Source organism: Macrotis lagotis, chromosome 7 (genome assembly GCF_037893015.1).
Source record: "Macrotis lagotis isolate mMagLag1 chromosome 7, bilby.v1.9.chrom.fasta, whole genome shotgun sequence".
Taxonomy (NCBI): Eukaryota; Metazoa; Chordata; class Mammalia; order Peramelemorphia; family Peramelidae; genus Macrotis; species Macrotis lagotis.
The window spans coordinates 92,982,702-93,005,570 of record NC_133664.1 but is presented as its reverse complement, the minus strand read 5'-3'; the positions used below and the strand labels follow the sequence as shown (position 1 = coordinate 93,005,570).

Below are 22,869 nucleotides of genomic sequence, written 5' to 3'. Positions count from 1 at the left end.
ACTATCATATCCCTTTGCTTAACAATGTGATAATCTATTAGCTGAATGAACTATTTCTGGGGAATCATTCTCCCTCCTTGTGATTATTTTATACTGATTTTACAATGGAGGGGGAAAAAGGAGGAAGAGTGAGCACGGGTTATTCTTGAACAACTTTGTGTGCATGTAAACAAACACACCTATTTACACACACACACACACACACACACACACACACACACTGAATTGGTAATGGAAATCTATCTTAACAGGAAATTAGAAGAGGAAGGGGAGGGGTTTTGATAAAGAGGAGAGTGAATAAATCAAGGCAGTGGTCAGACACAAAAGACTTTAGAAAAGAGAGAATAAATAGAAGAAAACAAGTTGGACAGTTATTAATCATAACTGTGAATGGAAATGGGATAATCTCATCCATAAAATAGAAGACAGTAGAATGTATATCAGAAGCCAGAATCTAACAATATGCTGTTTACAAGAAATGCACACTTGAAACAGAGATATAGATACAACATTAAAATGTAAGGCCAGAACAAAATTTTTCATGCTTCAGCAAAAATAAAAGGGGTAGTAATTATGATCTTAGACAAAGCAAAGGCAAAAAGAGAACTAATTAAAATGGATAAACAATGGAAATACATCATACCAAAAGGTATCATAGTCAATGAAGTAATATCAAAACTAATCATGTGCTCTAAATTTCATAGCATGCAAACTCTTAAAGGAAAGGTTAAATAAATTACAGGAAGAAATTGCGAAAAAAAAATAAAACTAGTGGGGATCTCAACTCTTTCCCTCAGAGAAGAAAATATGAAAAATATAAAACCATAAAATAAATAAGAAAGAAATATGATTAGACTCTTAGAAAACTAGAATAGACCTCTTGAAGATACTGAATGGGAACCAAAAAAGCATATTAACTTTTTCTCAATTTTCCTGGCATCTTCACAAAAATTGACCATGCATTAGGGCATAAACACCTTATAACCAAATGCAGAAAAATTGAGTGCATGCTTTTTGGACCATAAAAAATTATATTCAGAAACAGGATATGGAAACATAAGATTAAAAATTAATTGGAGGGGTGGGCGCTAGGTGGCGCAGTGGATAGAGCACTGGCTTTGGAGTCAGGAGTACCTGGGTTCAAATCTGGCCTCAGACACTTAATAATCACCTAGCCATGTGGCCTTGGACAAGCCACTTAACCCCATTTGTCTTGCAAAAACTTAAAAAAAATATTAATTGAAAAAACAAGAAAGAGTGGGTCAAAAAGGAAACATAGAATCAATCACTAATTTCACTGAAGAGAATAACAACAATGAGATAACATTCTGAAATCTGTGGGATGCAACCAAAGCAGTATTTAGGGGAACGTGTTTATTTCCAAATGTGTAAATCAATAAAAGAGAAAAAGCAGGCATATGGACATGCAATTAAAAGTACTAAAAATTTAAAAAATCCAATACAAAACACCAAATGGAAACCCTGAAATCAAAGGAGAAATTAATAAAATAGAAAGTTAAAAAAAAAAAAGGAAAAATTCCATGAACTAGGAGCTAGTTTTATGGGGGGGAAAAACAAAAAAAAAAAAAAACACAACAAAATGCCCCCAAAAAAGTACAAGAAAAATAAAGTAAAAAATAAGTATGCTTCAATCTGCAGCAACAGAGTAAGCCTACTGTGGATTAAATATCAAAATCCAAGGTCAAAAAGAAAGTATGCAAAATTTAACACTCATCAAATTTAAACCATATCAAAAATCTTTATCTTAATATTTCAAAGTCAGGAAACATCATCAATATGTATTAACACACACACACACACACACACACACGAAAACGGTATGACAATTTATTCCTTACCTCAGCGGCCGTGGGATGTAGAGTGATTGCCACAGATATAAGGCCAGATTTAGGTCCATTCTGGGATGGACCAAATGGAGAGGTGAAAAATAAGGTGCCTGAACCAGGCTCAGCTTTCACATCATTCTGTCTGGCTTCTGAACCTGTAAAAAAAATAACAGTGAAACTTGACTGTTTACCCAAATTTAAGTACAATAATACTGTTAGAAAAAAATTAATTATAATGTATATTAAATTACCTTTTCCACTGCTGCTTGGCAAAATTGGTATCACAGGAGATGGGATAGGTTCTGGAGGTTCTTCTTTGACTAATGACAGGTCTGGATACCTGCTTATTTCCATTCCTACCACACTTTCAGGAGAAGAAGAGGGAACAAAACTCTCAGGAGTGTCCCTATCACTACAGGGATCCTGGACCCTGAAAGTAAAGGAGTAATCAAAATGTGCAGTTTTACTAGTAAGGGATTCCTTATATTTCTCAAAGTTCCCATAACTCTATTTTTTTACTATGAAATATTATTGTGACAGAAATATGAAGACTTTAGATTTCACATGAATTTGTTTAATAAGTAAATTAACTTCTACTCAACCTGGTAAACTCTATTGGAAAAAAGTATAGTTAAGATCCTTTAACTAACAAGGATATTTTACTAGACATTCAAACCCAAAGCTGGGCCTGGAAGTTAATGAAAACTAAAAACACCAATCAAAACATCAATAGAAGAGTGAATCTGGATTTCTCTTTTATATGAGGAAAACTCAAAACTAAGAAATGTTTAATCTCTTAAGGCCACAGCTAATAACAGGAAGAGACTGAGTTTGGGTGTAAATACTAAACTATCATTAAACAAACAAAATGTATTAACCTATGCTTAGAGGGTAGAGGTTAAAAATTTAAGAATAGTTTAGGAAAATGGGTAGATGACAGTTCTCTGAGGGATAAATAAGGGAAATTACAGATGGCTCCCCTCTTCTCCCCTATTTCTTACCTTCCATCATTTAGATACCTTTTACCATTATCTCATCATTGACCCCTGCCTGTTTTATATGAAAACATGGCCCTACTCTTTGAAAAGGCTAACTCCTCTAGCTATTCAGGAGATCACATTCCAACTCCCCTCTTTTGCTCATTTTTCAATCTCTCTTTCTGCTACTTAATTATTTCCTATAAACATATCCATGTCACCACATGGTGAAAAAAACCCCTTGAAAGGGCAGTCCACAACAGTCACTTAACTACTAAAGTGATCAGGTAAGATGGAATATGGAATGTGAAATGTGGAAGAAGTAGCAGATAAGGCAGGAAAGTCTAGGGTCAAGTTTGGAGGAATGATAAAAGATAAACAGAAGTTTACACTTGCTTGGTCTTAGAGGCTAGGGAGAGCCAAAGGGGGTCTACCAAGGAGAATGACAGAGGACCATGCCAAAGAAAAATCACTTTTAAAATGGTGTGTGTGTTTGTGTGTGTGTGTGTGTGTGTGTGTGTGTGTGTGTGTGTGTGTAAATAAAGGTTTTTTAATAGAATTATTAGACAGGACTGAGAGTGGTAAACATATAGTTAGCAAATATTTATTAGGTGCCAGGCACTATACTACATACTTTGCATACAAGGAAAGGCAAAAAAACAAAACAAACCAAAAAAAAAAACAAACCCAACAACAGATAAAATAACAAAATTAACATTAAAACTATTCATTTTGGAAACTGAGAAATATGATAAATTAGCAAACTTTAGCAACTTTGTATAAACTACTAAAAAGAGTGCTGGTCATGAGTCATTTTAGCTATTATCAGTAGGAATCACAATAAATCATCTATTATTTTTTAAGTTTAAAAAAAATTTTTTTAATGTAAGGCAATGGGGTTAAGTGACTTGCCCAAGTTAAGTGACTTGTCACACAGCTAGGCAATTATTAAGGCCCTGACTCCAAGGCCAGTGCTCTAACCACTGTGCCACCTAACTGTCCCCATCTATTCTTTTTTAACCATAAAAGCTTGAAACTCCATATCCCAGTGAAATCACAGGTTTCCCTATGAACCTCCCTGACTTGGTTCCTAAACTTTCTTTTTTTTAATATAAATATTTTACTTGCTTCCCAATTATATACAATTGTAATTTCTACCTATCATTTTTTGAAAAGGTTTGAATTTTAGAATCTTTCCCCCAGCCTCCCTTCCCTATCCCACCCTCAGAAGGCAGTCTGATAATCTTTACATTTGTTTCCATGCTATACATTGATTGAAAATGAATGTATTGAGAAAAATCATATTTTGAGAAAAAAATATTAGAGAAAACAAAATTATGTAGTACAGAATTTTAAAAATTGAAGGTAATAATATTTGGGTTTTGTTTAAAGCCACAATTCTTTCTCTGGATATAGATGGTATTCTCCATCGCAGATACCCTAAAATTGTGGCTGATTGCACTGATGAAATGAGCAAGTTCATCAAGATTGATCATCATCCCCATGTTGCTGTTAGGGTGTTGTGCTCATCTTGCTCAGCATCAGTTCATCTAAAGTCTTTCCAGGTTTCTCTGAAATTCCCATTCCTCCTGGTTTCTTATAGAATAATAGTGTTCCATAATATGCATATACCACAATTTGCTCAACTCCTTAAGACAATCAAGCAGCTTAATGAATGAGTCTGTCATACCATTATTTGTAAAATCTTTTATGAAGTTAAAACAGCTTTATATATACATCTTCTTACATTATGTGAAAACAATATCAATGGTACTTCTGAGAAAAAGAAACTTTTACCTTAACTCTTCTTGGTTGTTATGAGGAGGAGTGGGAAGTGAAGCAGGAACATCCACAGTCTTGGGGCCTTGGGCCATAGCTCTGACCAGGAGATCATCCTGTGGTTTGAAGGGCAGTGGAAACTGTTTAGCCCCAAGAGCTTTAGTAACTGAAAGCACAAAAGCACAATAAACATCAAAATTGATAAATCCCATATTTATAAAACTTGATAAAATCAGAGACAGATAAAAAATAATTGTCTAAGTATATGTTCATGTATTGAAGTTAAATAATATCACATATTTTATACTTTGGAAAATGACAATTTGATATTATAAGTGTTAGGTTCATCATACCATCATGACCCACTAACATTCCAGCTCTGCCGGCAAGTTCCTCAGTGGTTGCAAAGCCATTGGCCATTTTTTGACAAGTCACAGGAGGAGGAGTAGGAGGGAGAGAAGCTGGGGGTGTGGGAGGGTTACTCAAGTTATTCTGCTGGAGATAAAACAAAAAAGACATAAAATAGATTGAACATGTATTTTTATAATAATGGCAACAAAATATAGCTCCATGAACATGGAGCCCTTGACTCAGTGGTTTTAGTAATTAGGATATTCACTCTTAAATGGACAGATGATTAACAGAGTAAAAATAGGTCCATAGAAATTTTTATGGAGTACATTTGGCTTTTTCTATAGGATAAATACTTAGACATGAAGTTCTAATGTCCTCAAATAATTTTTCTTGGTCAGATGAAACTATTTCCTACAATACGAGTTGGAATCTTAAACCAAAGCATTTCCTCCTCAAAATATTCAATTTATCTAAATGCTTTGATAAAAGAGGTGGGAACTAGTGTTTCATGAAATTGTAGTTACAACTCATTTTCCTGGATAACTCTACAGATATTTTATAGCTAAATTATGAATGCAAAACCATATTTAAGGAGACAAGCAGAAGTCAAAAATCTAAAAAGAACAACTTTAACAAATATACTTCAGGAGAATTTTTGTTATTAAAAATTTTAGTTGACATAAGGTTCAGAATATAAACTCAATTAAAGATGAGACTATCTCAATTTGGATAAAGAAAAGATAGAGGGGGGAAAAAATCCATACCTTGTAAATCAATTGAGAATAATAATCTGAGACTCCTTCAAGGGTGGCACTGCCAAAAGTTCCTAGAAGGCGATTTCCACTATTACATTGGCCACTGCCATAAGGAAGAAAGTGGGCAAAGTTCACTCCAATGATTGGTTCCATTAGAGGAAGCAGAGAAAGCTGCTATTGAAAAAAACATGTAAAAGTGATAAAAATGACAAACAAGAAACAAACAATATCAATTATCTTCTTTAAGTAAAACAGCAAGTAAAGAATTCTGAATGTAAACTACTTACAGCCTCTTCCCTTAAACCAAATTATCAAGACACTTGATTATATTAATGAGTGAAAGTAAAGAATGTTAATTTGACATTGTAAAAATAAGATAGAAATTTATCTTTGTAGTATGACCAAACCTAGGATGTAAATAGTAAGAAAAAAACATATTGTCCCTTCTGAAAATCTCTGAGGTTATTTCTTTTCTCTTAACATCAGGAATGGGGACAGGGTTGAGGGGTAGAATGTTTACATAACATTAAATAGAATCAACATGTTTAATAAGGCAACTAAGTGAAGTAATAAGTACAATAATTAATGAATCAAGAGTCTGAAAGACCTCGGTTTGAAGCTAGATCACTTCACAGTTAACTGGATAAATCTTATTCTACCTCTGTTCCCTCCTCTACAAAGGCAGATAATATTACCTAGAGTATATCTGTTGTAAGAAATCAAATGACATATTAGTGAATGTTTTACAAAACTGAAAATTCCATTTAAATGCTAGTTATTAATATTTTCATTTAAAAAACATTAAGAAGGGACGGTGTGTGAAACACTATTCTAGGCATATTCCAGAATCAACAATGACTCCATATCAATGATTTAACAAGTATGAGGACGACCTATAGCTCTTCCCCATAGCTCCCCCCACTCAACTCCATTTACTTGGTTTCTAAGGTCAAAAGAAATGATAAATGATTTTTTTTCTATAAGGCTAAATTGTTCATTTGGTTGTAAAGGATACTCAATAATCACTTTTTTCTCATCCCCCCTATGTAGGGAAAATTTGCAGGGAAAAGGGAAAGAGACTGTCAGGGAAACTTTCCTAATAAGAAGGCTTTTATCAGACCTCTGTTAGTAGGTTGTAGCATAATAGGACCACCACCATAATGATCAATTAGAAGGCTGGTTTCTGTGTACTGTTTGGGATCAGTCTCACTGATTCTCTCTGAAGTTCAATTAAGTTAAAGATGAAAAAAATTTCATTCTATCACTGAAGCTGAGACAGTTTTGCTTTTTGTTTTTTTGTTAGGTTTTTGCAAGGCAATGGGTTTAAGTGGCTTGCCCAAGGCCACACAGCTAGGTAATTATTAAGTGTCTGAGGCCAGATTTGAGCTCAGGTACTACTGACTCCAGGGCCAGTGCTCTATCCACTGCACCACCTAGCCGCCCCTACTGCACCACCTAGCTGCCCCGCTGAGACAGTTTTAAAAAAATTTTTTTCATGTTTTCTCCCAAATCTCAAGAATGGTCCCATATAATTCACCTGTTTCAAGTGGGCAAATGTGTCTGTATTAGAATAAACAGATTGTTTTTCCTCTTCATCCTTCTTCCTTTTCTTAGAACGAGGTGCTGCCTTTTCTCCAGTCCTCTGAGTCCGTTTGCTCCGTTGCTTCTTGGTTTCATTTAGTACATCTATTTTGGTCTGTAGGGTATTTCCACATCCAAGGCCACTCTGTATCTGATTTCCAGGAGTTGACTAGTAGAAATATGTAAGTCAAGAAATAAGTATGGATCATTCATGCATTTAACATTTATTTAAATGTCAGTCCTATTCCATACCATGATTCTATTCATTTGATGCTATATGGTGACAAGGAAAATGGCCAGTGGTCACAAATGGGATGTTTTAAAGATGTTATTCACATCTGGGGACACTGTCTTCAGCTCAATACACCAAAGGGCAAAAGAAAATAGAAAACATTTTTCAAATGAGATCATATGGAAACAATCATCACCTTCTGAATCCGATTGTGCATTTTTGCTAGTGCCAACAAGGAAGACAAACATCATGTTTTTTAGACTACCAATTTTAGAAATATTTTGCTCTAGCGTCTGAGAGTTATGACAGTTAAGGCATCTTAGTTCACTCATGTAAATCATTTAATCCTCCCTGATAGTGTTATCTCCAGAGCTAAAATATGATAAGAAGGGCACCTGGGAAATACCTTTGTCATTTTTAAATTTAATTTTCTTGTTTTCCCCCTTTTCCAGTTTCAAGAAGCTTTGAGAGACTATAGTAATCCCTGATTGAGCTTCCAAATAATAATACCAATAAACCCAGAATCAAACATATATTGAACTACTTCTTTTTTTTGCAAGGCAAATGGGGTTAAGTGGCTTGCCCAAGGCCACACAGCTAGGTAATTATTAAGTGTCAGAGACCAGATTTGAACCCAGGTACTACTGATTCCAAGGCTGGTGCTTTATCCACTACGCCACCTAGCCACCCCGAACTACTTACTTTTAAAATTATATCAGACTAGATATTTCACATAAACTTTGCTTCTCCTTTTTGTTACTTTGAGAATAACTATTCATAACTATTCACAAGTAGTTCTTTTGAGGGAAAACCTATTCTTTCCTTTTTTAATTAATTTATTAATTTATTTTGAATTTTACAATTTTTCCCCTAATCTCACTTCCCTCCCCCCACCCCCAGAGAAGGCAGTCTGTTAGTCTTTGCATTGTTTCCATGGTATACACTGATCTAAGTTGAATATGATAAGAAAAATCATACCCTTAAGGAAAAAAAAGAATAAAGTACAAAGAGATAGCAAAATTACATAATAAGATAACATTTGTTGAGGTTTTTTTTTTAAACTAAAGGTCTTTGATCTTTGTTCAAACTCCACAATTCGTTCTCTGGATTCAGATGGTATTCTCCATCATAGATATCCCAAAATTGTGCCTGATGTGGCACTGACGGAACGAGCAAGTTCATTAAGGTTGATCATCACTGCCATGTTGCTGTTAGGGTGTACAGTATTCTTCTGGTCCTGCTCATCTTGCTCACTGCTTCTCTTTTCTCAAGCTAGGGACTTGAAAAACTATCCAAAGAAACAAGACTTGGATAAAAAGACTTGAATATTCCAGTTATGTATGGAGAAGTGCATGCAATTTGATAAAAAGTGATCATGAATTAAAAGGACACTTGCTGAATATGTGTAAAAAAAAGCATTTGGTACCTGGGAGACACAAATTAATAATGCTTTAAAGGTACTTTGTAACTGTATATTTACTTCAGTACTTGCTGTTATTGTTACAAAAAGAAAACGTGTCATGGTGGCTAGAATGTCATGTTTCATTCAGAAACATTCAAATCTCCCCATCTGATAAAAGAAGCTTTGGCCAAGACATTGTATCCTGCTCAATTCCAGTTTCCTCATCTGTAAAATGGGTAATAAGCCTCACAGATTTGTGGTGAGAAACAATGAGTTAATGGATGTAAGTAAAACCTCTTTGCAAACTTGTGCCATATAAATGTTAGCTATTATTTTTGTTAAGAATTTAAATTTGCTACGCAATAATCAACTTTTAAAAACAATTACCACATAAGCAAAACAAACAGGTCCACAGACTTTTTTCAGTTACTAAAATAATACTGTTTTTCTCTTTCCCAAACAAATGCTTATCTTCAACTTAATATTAACTTTTAATACCCATATAGATAACTCCAGGAATTTATTACCAACTCTCAGCTTAATATTTTATCAGTGTTGCAACCTCCACTTGCCTAAAATTGAGCTTCTCTTTCTACTACACTTCTTTTATTCACAATTTCTATCAATGGCACTACCATTCATTCATTCTCCAACTTTGATGAGATGATATTTAAAAAGATTAAGAGATGAGAATGAGGGAATGGAGAGGCAGAATGTAGTAAACTGGATCATATGAAGAAGCATGAAAGACCTATTACAATGAAAAGAAAGAAAGAAAGAAGACGGATTATTGTGTTTGGAACTTAACTCTCATCAGATTTGGCTCAAAAAGAGAATTTCATACACACTCAGGTATAGAAACCTCCCTTACCCTACAGAGAATAGGAAGGGAGTGAAACAAGAAATGGAAGGGGAGGGAGGACTGAGAGAAGGGGCTGGCAGATTTAAGGAAGGCAAAAGCAAAATGCTGATGAGGAAGAATTTGGGTGGGTGGGGAGATGGGCAGAGAAGAATAAATAAGGGGGGGAAAATAGGAGGGAGGAATATAAATAGTAATCATAACTGTAAATCTGAATGAGATGAACTTTCCCATAAAATAGAAGTAGACATCAGAGTGGATTTAAAAAGAAAATTCTGAATATGCTATTAATAAGAAACACATCTGAAGTAGAACAAAGGTAAGGTGATGGAGCAAAAACCTGTTCTGCTTTGGCTGAAGCAAAGAAAAAGAAAAGCAAAAACAGATTTAAATAAAAGAGATAAGCAGGGAAACTAAATCTTGATAAGAGGCACCACATATAATGAGGTAATAGCAATATTAAATATATTTGCATCAAATGGTATAGCATCCAAATTTCTCAATAAGTTACACAAATAAATTCTGTAATAAGAGTTGCAAGAGTAAATAGATGACAAAACCCATACTAGTAGGAGACCTCAACTTTCCCATCAGAACCATACACAAAGCTAACCACAAACTACAAGAAGTTAAGGAAATGAACTAAATTTTAGAAAATTAGATATGATAGATCTCTGGAAATATGTGAATGAGAACAGAAAGGGAAATATAGCATTTACATAAAAACTGACCACATGTATCTTCATAAAAACTTCATAATCAAAGACAGAAAGGCAGACATATAAAATTCATCCTTTTCAGATCAGGATGTAATAAAAATTACATTATTTTAATTACATTAATTTAATTACATTAGTTAAAAATTAATTAGAAACTGAATAATTTAGGAATAATCCTAAAGAATGAGTGGGTTGAAGAACAAATCATAAAAACAATTAAAAATTTCATCAAATAGAATGACAACAAATACCAGAAGAAATTTATATCTCTTAAATGCTCATATCAATAAAATAGATCAACGAATTGGGCTTGCAACTAAAAAAAAAGCAAAATTAATAAAATTGAAAGTAAAAAACTATTGAACTGATAAATAAAATTAAGAGTTGTTTTTTAATAAAATAGATCAACGATAGGTAAAATTTGATTTTACAGAAAATTGGCAGTACCTAAAAAGGGAAAAGGGTGAATTCACCACCAATGAAGAGGAAATTAAAAGCATTAATTAGGAGTTCTTTTGTATGCTAATAAATCTGAAAATCTAAATGAAATGAATGACTATTTAGAAAAATATAAATTAACCAGATTAACTCCATGTTAGAAAATTAAAAAATTATAAGCCATCCAATGCAATTCCTAAGGAAAAAAAAATTCCCAGGGCCAACTGGATTGAGAAGAGAAGCCTATGAAACATTTAAAGAACAATAATATAAATTATTTGAAAAACAGGAAAAAAAGGAGTTGGGTCAAATTCCTTTTATGTCACAAATATGGTGTTGATACCTGTTCAATTATTCAATATTGTACTAGAAATGTTACCTAAAACAATGAAAAGAAAAAGAAATTGATGAGAATAGGCAATGGGGAAACAAATCTATTACTCTTTGTAGATGATACAATGTTTCTTAAGAAAATCCTAGAGAGGGGCAGCTGGGTGGCACAGTAGAGCACTAGCCCTAGAGTCAGGAGTACCTGGGTTCAAATCCAGTCTCAGACACTTAATAATTACCTAGCTGTGTGGTCTTGGACAAGCCACTTAACCCCATTCCCTTGCAAAAACTTAAGAAAAAAAAAAAGAACTTCATATTTCATAACCTGGGGGGAAAGTGTCAAAAAATAAGGTATCAATATTCATTTGGAAGGAGTTTCAAATTTAAATGAAAGAATAAATCTTGAGCTAAATTAAAACACATTTCTAATAACATTGGTTATAATGGAGATATCTGAAATGTATCCTATAATTAACATAACCATGTTCAGGAATGACTTTTTGGTAGTATGCCTTGACGAATATCCATTAATTGATTTCAATTTCAAAAGTATTCATTAAGTAAATCTTATGTGCAAAGGACTGAAGTCTAGATACAAAATTGAACAAGACAATTAACATCAAAATCAGCAGATATAATGATCAGCATGTATAAAGCATATATTACACATTGTGAGAGATACAAAACAGAGTAAAATGCAATCCATTACCAGGAGAAGCTTTTGCTTTAATCAAGAAAATGAGATTTCAGAATGGAATCTCTTCCACAACTGAGACCCAAAGAGTTATGGAGCTGCTCCTGATACTTGAGAGAAAGCCTTACAAATATATACCAAGAAGCTAATCACTAAGTGTTTTAATGAACTAAATGCCCACTAATGAAGATAGACAGTTCTTTATTAAATATAGCCATAAGATAGTAAAAAGAAAGATTAATACAAGACTAAGCTAATTTAACCTATAGACCTCTACTGGATCAGACAGGGGGGAGACAGGAATGGAATAGTGCCACCTACAAAACAGAAATCATGAAAACAAACAAACAAGATGTCAGGAAGAAAAATCCTGGTGATTTTTAAGAATTACTGAAACTTACCAGACTTTCTGCTACTTTGTGCTTCTCTATTAATTTATTATTCCCAGAACCTTCTTCTTCTAATCTCAAATTGTCTTCAGATTTTTTATTTAAAAGGGAAGATGTCTTTTTGTTTTTCAATAAATGTTTCAAAAGTTCATTCCCTGAATCTCCTTTTGAGGGAGGAATAGTCACTAACTGGGTTGGACTCTGGGCTGATGAGACAGCCTTTTCTTCTATTTTAATCCCAGTTTGATCCTCCAGTTTGGGCTCAGTTTGGCCAGGGCACTGTTCTGTCTCAGCATTTTCCAGTTTAATTTCTTGAATATTTTTAGGGACGTCTGAGGTGACCTTTACTGGTTCTGAGTCTGCAATGGACTGCTGATGTGAACTCCTTTGTGAAAAACCACTACTGGAGAGATTATCTTCCAGTTCTGAAGATGGTTGATTTAGCTCCTCATTAGTAGTTGAAGAGCCTAGAGGTTCTGCTGACTCTGGCTCTATAAGATGAGGAGTAAGTTCATTGGGTGTGACCACCGTTGGGGTTGAGGTAGGTTCTGAAATACTTGGAGTTGGCGGGGCAGTTATATCTGAATGTGGAGTTGATGGTGCCTTTGTAGACTCTGTATCATCATCTTTCTTTTTTTTCCTTATTCTTTTCTTTTTTCCTTTTTCTTCTGGAATTATATCTGAATATAACTGAATAAGAGACTGGCTTGATCCTGGATAGTTTTGTACATGAGGCACAGTAGTCTCCTGACCACATAGAGGACCACTATTAGCTGTCTGTGGAGCTGTTGGCATCCCAGAAGTAAATGAAGACCTAATTTGGCCTTGTGGAAAATTGTTTCCAGAAAGATTTCCATGTGGCTGTTTGACAGAATGGAAACTTGGACCACCACCACCACCACCACCACCACTAAGAACAGGTGGATCAGGTCCAAAAGGGGCAGAGCCTACATGTCGTCTTTCATTGGTCTGTATAAAAGTTTGATTGGGGGGTGAATTCATGGTTCCCTGTTGCATACTTTGCTGTTGCAGTACCTGTCCTATTTGCTGTTGATGTTGTGGAGACTGCTGAAGAGGCCTGGGGTGTGGTATGAAATCACAGGGTAAGTCAGAATTGAAAAACGGAATCTGAGACAAAGCTCTATTATTCATTTCTGATCCAATCATGCCATGCTGTTCCATTTCTATCCTCTGTTGCAAAACTTTGTGCCGGTCCACTTCTTGCATGAGCTGAATTCGCTGCCTTTCTTGCTGCTCTCGTAAACGTTCCTTGCGTTCTCGCTCTTGAAAACTTTCACTGAAGGGGTTATTGTCATCAAATTCTACTCTGGGAGGTGGGCCACTCTGTGGAGTTGAATTTGGGGTAGATCCTGGGGCGGGAGCATTAGTCTTTATTGGTAGTGAAGGTATCAGAGGTTGCATCCGTGAAGCATTCATAGGGAGTCGAGGAGGTGTACTTGTAGGTTGCCATCCTGGTAAATTTGGCATCCTTGCAGGGTTGCCCTGATTAGAAATAACTGATGTATGCTGTTGGTGTTGAAGCTGCTGTGATGCAATGGGAAAATTTGGCTGACTGATTGTTGCTGGTGACCCTCCAGGAACCACTGTGGGCTGTGGCTGGACTCCTGGCAGCAAGACAGGTGGAGCCATTGCACACTGCTGCTGCTGCTGCTTGATTCGGTAATCCTCAATGAGTTCAGCATGTTCTTTCTGTTGTTTCCGAATCTGAAATGCAGAAATACCATTTACTTGTATGCAATATTTGAAGTCAATTAATTCATTTGTAATTGAGCACTTATTTACATGAAAGGAATGGCAAAAGGCTATATTGGTCAAAAAAATCTTGGTTGGTTATGTAAATAATAGCAAAGAAGGCAATTAAGACCTTAAGGGACTATATTAGACAGAAGGAATTTAGAAACTGAAAAAAATATTTTAGATAAATAGTATTCTTATCACTAGTATTTACTTAAACATCATTTATCTATTCTGCAGTCCAACTAAACTGGCCTACCTGGGGTATCTCAAATATAACACCACATCTTGCTTTCTGGGTAAAGACTAGAGCAAAGACCAGGAGAGCAAGGACCATGCCTCTTCCAGGCTGAAAAATTTATAGATCCCCAGTCAGCTCTAAAAACAGCAGGATACAAAAGCTAGAAACTTAGTACAGTGATATCCCACTTTTTCCAGAGAGTAGAGCCCAACTTAAAAAAATTTCAAGTTCAAGGACAAAAAACAAGCTAGAAAGAATTTGCAGGAATTGGATTAAGATAATTCACTCTTTGTAAAAGATATGAAGGTATAGAGAATCCCAGAAAAACATCTTAAAAAACCATTTGAAACAATTACCAACTTTAGGAGAGTTGCAGGATATAAAATAATCCCACATGAATCATCAGCATTTCTTTATATTATCAACAAGATACAGCAGCAAGAGATAGAAAGAGAAACTCCATTTAAAGTACATATAGACAACATAAAATATTTGGGAGTCTATCAGCCAAAGCAAACTCAGAAAATATATGAAAATAACTAACCACTTTTCACACAAATCAAATCAGATCTAAGTAACTGGGCAAATGCAAATCGCTTACATAATAAAGTTAATAAAATAAAAAAAATGACAATTCTACATAAATGAAACTACTTATTCAGTGCCATACCAAACTACTATAAAATTATTTTACTGAACTAGAAAAAATAGTAACTAAACTCATATGGAAGAACAAAAAGTCAAGAAAATCAAGGGAATTAATGGGGAAAAAAACCAAAACAACAGTGGCCTAGCCAAACCAGAGGAATAGATTAGGAACAAAAGAAATAGTAGTAAATGACTGTAGTAATCAACTGTTTGATAAATTCAAGACTTGTGGGATAAGAAGTCACTCTAACAAAAACTGCTAGGAAACTGAAATAACATACATCAGAAACTAGGCATAAACCAACATCATCTCACACCGGATACCAAGGATACAGAATTTAGACATAAAAAGTAATACTATAAGCCAATTAGGAGAACAAGGAATAGTTTACCTCAAAAATCTATGGAATGGGGAGAAGTTTTTAACCAAGAGAGAGAGAATGTTAAAAAATACAAAATGGATACTCTTGGTTAATTAAATTGAAAAGGTTTTGCACAAATAAAACCATAACAATAAAGATTAAAAAAGGAAGACAGTAAGTTGGAAAACAATTTTTAAAAGCAGTGTGGAGAAGTCAAATTTATAAGAATACAAGTCATTCCCTAATTGATAAATGTCAAAAGATATGAAAAAGCAATTTTCAGATGAAGAAACGAAAGCTTATCTATATCACATGAAAAAATGATTTAAATTATTATTTCTCTTAACAATAATGATTATTATTATTATTAAATTAAAACAACTTTGAGTTGTTTTTAAAAACCTCACACATTTCAGATTGGTCAATAATGCTAAAAAAGGAAAATGGTCAATGTTGAAGGGGATGTGGGCAAACTGGGACATTAATGCACTCATAGTGGAGTTGTGAACCTAGCTAACTTTTCTGAAGAAAAATATGAAACTATGCTCAAAGGATAATAAAACTGTACATATTTTTGATTCAATAATACCACTGCTAGATCCATATCCCAAAGATTACAAAAAAGGGTAAAAAAAACTAACATATACAATAAAATTTATAGCAGTTCTTTTTGTAGAGGCAAAGAAATGGAAATTAAGAGGGTGCCCATCACATGGGGAATAGCTGAGCAAATTGTGATATATGAATGTGATGGAATACTACTGTTCTATGAGAAATCAAGAGGGATGAGATTTCAGAATAGCCTGACATGAAATGACATTGACTTAAAGATAAACATGAGGGGAACAGAAGCCAAACAAGAATTCCAAGAGCCAAAGAAAGAGGTTTTAAAAGGGTACAAAAAAAAGTCTTACCAATGAAAAAGACTAGAGCTGTGGAGTTTGGTAGGAGAAAGGAAAATATCTTGGGGTTTTGGAGTAGGATGAAGGAGAGCTATCAGTTGATAAGTTACCAAAATCTAGCCTGAGTGACAAATTTAATTGTGGGTAGATTACTGAGTGACAAAGATAATATGTCAATCTGGAAGCAATAGGAGTATTCTTACAGCTTTACCATTAATCAACAAATCTCTCAGGGACAGGGTATTCCCACTTTCCTGCTACTAAATACTGCTAATAATGAATATTTTCATCACCATAAGCAGAAGAAAAAATTAAAATAAGAATACTAAACATGATTTACTAGTAACTATTTCTTTTCTGCAAGTCTGTTACCTGTTCTAGACGTTTTTGAACCATACTCTGCTGCTCTGTAACATGCTTCAATTGTTCTGCATCTTCCTCTGGGAATTCTCGCCCAGCTTTTCTAGCAGTGCGTTGCTTAGCAGAAAGAGCCTTCTTGGATTTTCTGTGAAGTCCAATTTGTTCTTCAAGATATTTCTGTTGCATCTGGAGAAGCTGCTGGGTCTCTTGAAGCCATTCTTCATACTGCTTTCTTTGTGAGTCATCTGACGAAAATACCAAAATTGCACATTTATTAATATTAGAAGTATATGATTAACATAAACCCCATGAATCCATTCATGTTTTTCAAATGCTGAAACATGGTAACAAAAAAAAAACTTAACCTAAGAATTATTACTGTATACATTTCACAAACTTTGAGGACAATGTTTTGTTTTAAATGACAAAGCATGGTGTTAGAAACATGATCTATATATCCAAAAAAATTTACTGAAATAGATGGAACTTATATTAAATAAAATGGACAAAACTTTCCCAAATGAAATATTCAAAAAAAAAAAAAAAAACAAACCATAGCATGATATCCAGATTACTTTTCATAGACCTCCAAAGACTTTCTAATTCAAATTATAGGATATTCTACTGAAGTCCAGTGCATGAATAAAACTTTCACAACTGCTTTATTTTACAAGGTTGCTTTATTTTTGAATATAAAGAAACATTGTTTTAAAGAGGAAAAAAATTAGATGGTTTTAGAAAGGGTTATTTTAATTTAGAATTCAGTGTTCTATGAAGAGATAATTGATGGTAAGAAAAAAATAAAAAATAATATCTGTCAACTTAATAATTACAAATCTATAAACAAGCTGAAATAGCAAAATCTCAAATTCTCAATAAGTTAGCAGTTAATGAAATTCTTGCTGTTCCTGCCTGCCTCCTCTTCCTCATAAAAATACAACTTTTCTTCATTCCTATGCACTGGTAACAAATCAATAATAGAAATTTTATGAAAGGATAAATTCTGCACATGCCATTTTCTTATCTTATGGTAATAAAGAGAAATTAACGAATACAATTCTAGAAGAATTCTAGCTAAAAAAAAATCAATGTTACAGAATATCATACATTAGGAATTCAACTAAAGTAAATGGGCATAGTAATGTAAGAAAAAGCCAGTTAGAGAAGTTTGGTATGTTTTTTTAAAAATGTATCCAAATCATATTATGGCATACTAAATTAGAGGTCAGATTTAGGGGTTCAATAGTAAATTCAAAGAAGCTGATGTTTTTGTCCAGTTGACCAAATTTGGAAGGGATTTTCAAGAACAGGCTTTTTCACAAGGTTTCAGAAGTTCTCCTTCTGGTGGATTAAGACCTACCGCAAGGAAAGCCTTTCTGGTTTCAGGAACCAGGAGAGCAGAGGTGTGCAAAATGAAAAATAATGGTGAAAAAAAGTTAGCTAAACAGTCTGGAAATTTCAAAAAAGTTCAATTGAGATTGAACTTTAAAAACCTATCCTCAGTCCCTAATGAGTTCTCTGAAAGTAATTCTGTAACATATGAAAGGATATGCTGCACTTCTGACCCAATTTGTTTCCTAAGCACATTCTCATTATTTCTCCCTTGGTATATCTTTATTTGAAAGTGCGTGTTTTACATACAAAGTTTTCAGAGAAAAAGAGGAATGCTTTAATTTGATTAACTATATAATTCTTAGCCCATGTACTATGTTCAGTATATGTACAAGCAGGAAAATAGGATGGGGAAGATGATTTTTCTAATGCAAATGCTCAAATCTAACCCATTTTTCATGCACACTAATGGTTCAGAAATAACTAAAAAAGCATCTCAATTATAGGTCAATAATCAAGAAAAACCAGGGGAGAATACATATAAAAACAAAAAAACCCCCAGAATACACATAACTTATTAAAAGACATATACTTACTGACAAATCCTGGACCAAAATTTGGAGGATTAGGCCTAGAAATCTGAGGTGTTAAACTGCCATCCTAAAATAAGTAAAATGTATAAGAATGTTTTTTTATAATCAAACATTAGAACCGATAAAAATTTTCAAACACATTACAAAGAAATTGTAAACAAAGGATTCAGAATCTTTTACTTTTACAAGATAAAATGAATTTAGTGGTCATATTTGAGCATTTGTTATCAGGTCAGAATTACTTTACTCTTTTCAAGATTTAGTAGTGTACACTTAAGCTGGAAACTAAAATACTTGAGGAAAAATTGACAAAATTTAAGTCATGAGGAGTAGTACTGTGTAAAAGATTAATGGATGATCACAGTGAGACTTGCCCTAGACATTCACTTTAGTGCTGTAGTCAAGGAATATACTGAAACTCAATCTTATCCTGAAGTTCCTTTGACTGTTTAGTAACTAAATTTTCCTGGATTGGATGCAAGTTAAACCAGCCTACATAGAATTCTATTCCATAGGATATTATTTTTTTATGTATTTTTGGTTTTGCAATGCAATGGGATTAAGTGACTTGCCCAAGGTCACACAGCTAGGTAAATAAGTATCTGGGGTCTGATTTGAACTCAGTGCCTCCTGACTTTAGGGCTGGTGCTCTATCCACTGTGCCACCCAGCTGCCCATCTGTAGGCTATTATATAGAGAAATTACATTGTATTAGATTTTTCCAAATTAAAAAAAAAGTAAACATAAATTTGACTTCAGTCAATTACAATAATTCCAGTTAACTAATTCATTTTTCTTAAGAAAAGCTGTAAACAAAGCAGCAAATAAACTTAACTGTGGAAACAACTTATGATAGAGAAAGCAAATGTGTACAAGTTATATAGCCAGATATGACAAAAAGAAGGCCAAATTTATTAATAATATGAAATTATATTTCTTATCAAAGGTGAGATTAAATATTTATAATACAGCTAAAAAGTTAAAGAAATTGCCAGAAAAACTCTTTAGATACAGAAAAATACAAGTAAAAGCAAATTAAAATTATTAGCTTGATTCAGAAAAAGTAATTTTGAAAAAACTGAAAAAAAAACCCAACTCTAATCACTGCCTTATTATTATTTCTAAAATTGTATAAATTTTTTATGTAGAAAACTTTATGGGAGAAATTGAGTGGTTTACAAAAAATTAGTTCTTTAGGCATACTGTGTGTGAGGGGGAATACTTTCATTTTTATTCAGCTGCCAACTGAATATTATGTGAAGTAAATAAAATCACAGCACATTAGTTAGAAAATGAAAATATCTATTCTTTTTAAAAATTGTCATGCTTATAAATGTGTTGTAAATTATAAGAGCATGAATGAATTCTCATGTTCCAACAACCTAAGGTATGAGTATATATCAGGTTCAAATAATACCTAGTTAATTATTTAATATTTTCCTTCATTATATGATCGGCTTTATTAAAAAGCAAAGAATCCAATAGGAAATTCAGATGAGAAAACAAAATTTCAATTACAGGTGACATTACCTGAGCAATTGCCTGCTGGGGAAGATTTTGGCCTTCACCACTCTGTGTTCCAGATATAAAGGGGAACCTATAAAAAAAAAGGGAAGCATCTTCCTAAAAATATAAGCATTTGGTAGTAGCAATTTGTGGAATGATTTAAAACAGGATAAAAATTTTAAAATGCTTAATCATCTATATCAATGAGGGAAAAATCATCAACATAGCTTGAAATCAAACTAACACCTATAAAACATAAAATGATAAATTTAACTAATAAAACTAGACTTAAGGTTCTAAAACACTACTCAGAGCTATCAACATGATCATATGACAGCAGCAATTCTATTTAATTTTTTAAAAGATCACATCTCTACATTTGTATTATTTTCATTGCTGACAAAAATTCCAAGTGCAAGTAAGTTCATAAGGTGAATTAATTCAAATTAAATATATAATAAGCTAAAATGTTCACAACTTTCTAAAGGTTGAAACACAAAGATATTTCAAATGCCAGATATTAATTTTTAAACTATTGTTTAATATGGCAGAGTACAATGACCAAATACAAAATATGCAATATTCAATCCATGCTGAATTGAATTCCACAATAAGAAGCTAGTGGATAGAGTACGAAACCTAGAGTCAGGATAACTTCTTTCTGACTCAGTTTCCTTAGCTTCAAAAAGGGACCACAAAGATGACTGAATGAGATAATATTTGTAAGGTGCATAGCACAGAGTCTGACACAGATTAGGCCTTTTAATTGAATGTTTGATCCCTTCTGGCCCCTTCTACTTGAAATTTTGCCTCAGGCATTATTGAAGCTCTGTGACCCTGGGCCAGTCAAATTCCCTCCTTCAGATTTAGTTTTCTATCTATTAAAAGAGGATGATAATAGAAAACAACTTATCAGGTGGTTGGGAGGAACAACACTAAAGCAAAATTTATTATTATAATTATTGTTTTTAAAATTGAGTGATTCACATCTTAGCTGTATAAGGACTCTATTAAACAATTGGGGTGGGCGGTGGGAGGGTATCCTCCCTTAATAATCTGTCCTTTTGTTGGTATACTGACAGAATAACTAATATTTTACAAAGTATGGACATATCTTGTTTTCCCAGTTCAATTATAAATCATGCATGTTTAAGGAATTAACTAGAGTACCTGAGTGCCCTGAATTTGGTCAATACATCAGAATAGTCAAAAAATATTTATGAAATCGAAATTCTGATTTGGATAAGCTGTTCAGAGCTTAAAACCGTGACTGGCACAATGGGTATTTAAAGACTCATTGACTAGTAGTGTTGATACAAGATTTGAAGCTAGCAAAAATGAAAGGGAATTGTTAACTAATGCCTCATAAACTCTCAACAATGTAATAACTGGTTACCTCTAATTCTATGCTACCATTAGACAGTCATTTCTGTTTTCATGTAATTTTACCTTTCCCAAATGAATGCGTATCGAGAATTTTGTTTCCTTTTAAATGAGTACTGTCTAGTTTCCAGGATCCAAAGATGTATATTTCTGACATTAATTGTAATTCTTTCCTTCCTTTCTAATTTTTTACTTCAATAAAGAAAAATATTTTAAACCAACCCAATGACCAGTAAAAATTCACTTTTTACTCTCCTCAGCTCTTGCTCTCCTGTATTTTCTCAGAATCCTTTTGGAGAAATAATATTTATTGATAAAATAAATGCAAATTTTTTTCAATTCGAATCTTTCACAATTAAAAGTCTATATATTTATGACACTAATCATCCAATGTATCATTAGCATTTATTAATCATCATTTATTAAAGGTAAAAAGTTATATATCTCTATTCATTATGTCAGTCAAATGAGTTTTTCCCAAACTTTTTCCTCAAGTACAAAAAGAAACTTGCTCTCAATCTCAGATCCTACTTTATTTAAACTTGGTATTTATTCTTTCCCAAAATGTAAACCCCTAAATTTCTGAAGTGTTTTCATCAAATACTAGGAACAATCAAGTTAAATCAATGACCTCAGGATCTTAGAGTTTCAAAAGATTTGGGTCCATCTTTACCTACCTGTTCATAACCATTGGTGGCATCCCCATATTGTTTTGAGCCATTACTTTATTAATCCCTTTAAGAGCTACCATTTTTGCTTTCATAATAGGATCTGTGATTGCATCAAAATCTAAAGAAAAAAATTATAATTATTTGTAAAGTCTCATAGCATAATATACAGTGTGAGTAAATAATTTCTTATAACATTAATGTAACTTTATTTTTTACATTTACATGAATTATTCTCATGAATGAATGGTTATGAAATTCTTATATCATTTTAATCTAAATTAGATTTATTTCTATTTAATGAAATTATATTTGGAAATATACTTTAACACAACAGTCTATAAAATTAAAATTTTTAAGGCAAATTTTAATTTCAAATTTATTTAATCATTCTCTTTGTGATTTCTGGGACAATTGTCAATAAAAGGGGAAAAATATGAATTAGAAGAAATAGAAAAAATTCAAGAATCACTGAAAAGACATTGAACTTGTAAATTTTTTTATATAAGAAACCTTTGGAAAAGGAGCTCCCTGCATCAATGTAGAGTGGCATACTCTACAAGAATGTAGTCTATTGCCCAGAGAAGTTACTTTATTTCTCCTGTGTCCCACAACTATACATGACAAAAGTTGGGCCTAAACTTAAGACTTCAGGCCCTCTATATTCAATAAATCATGTTCCTTTTCTAAGAACAAGGTATGTAGCTACCCTGAAAAGAATTATTTCTCAATGAATGAGAAAGGTCTGATTTCAAATTCCTAA

At 33.3% G+C, this 22,869-nt stretch overlaps 1 protein-coding gene across 8 annotated transcripts in view; it reads right to left on the bottom strand.

Annotated features, from left to right (window-relative positions):
• Window positions 1–22,869, bottom strand: part of KMT2C (lysine methyltransferase 2C) — a 291,259-nt gene that overhangs the window by 20,995 nt on the left and 247,395 nt on the right. For 6 of the 8 annotated variants that reach the window (XM_074193304.1, XM_074193306.1, XM_074193298.1 and 3 more), the window contains 11 exons: window positions 22,116–22,227; window positions 20,080–20,146; window positions 18,553–18,616; window positions 16,637–16,869; window positions 12,369–14,081; window positions 7,250–7,462; window positions 5,722–5,886; window positions 4,957–5,098; window positions 4,622–4,769; window positions 2,099–2,277; window positions 1,860–2,002 (listed from right to left, as the gene is read on the bottom strand). In XM_074193304.1, the coding sequence (XP_074049405.1) occupies window positions 1,860–2,002; window positions 2,099–2,277; window positions 4,622–4,769; window positions 4,957–5,098; window positions 5,722–5,886; window positions 7,250–7,462; window positions 12,369–14,081; window positions 16,637–16,869; window positions 18,553–18,616; window positions 20,080–20,146; window positions 22,116–22,227 (3,179 nt within the window). The remainder of the gene's footprint in view (window positions 1–1,859; window positions 2,003–2,098; window positions 2,278–4,621; window positions 4,770–4,956; window positions 5,099–5,721; window positions 5,887–7,249; window positions 7,463–12,368; window positions 14,082–16,636; window positions 16,870–18,552; window positions 18,617–20,079; window positions 20,147–22,115; window positions 22,228–22,869) is intronic. The other 2 variants (XM_074193299.1, XM_074193300.1) reach the window with 2 other exon arrangements.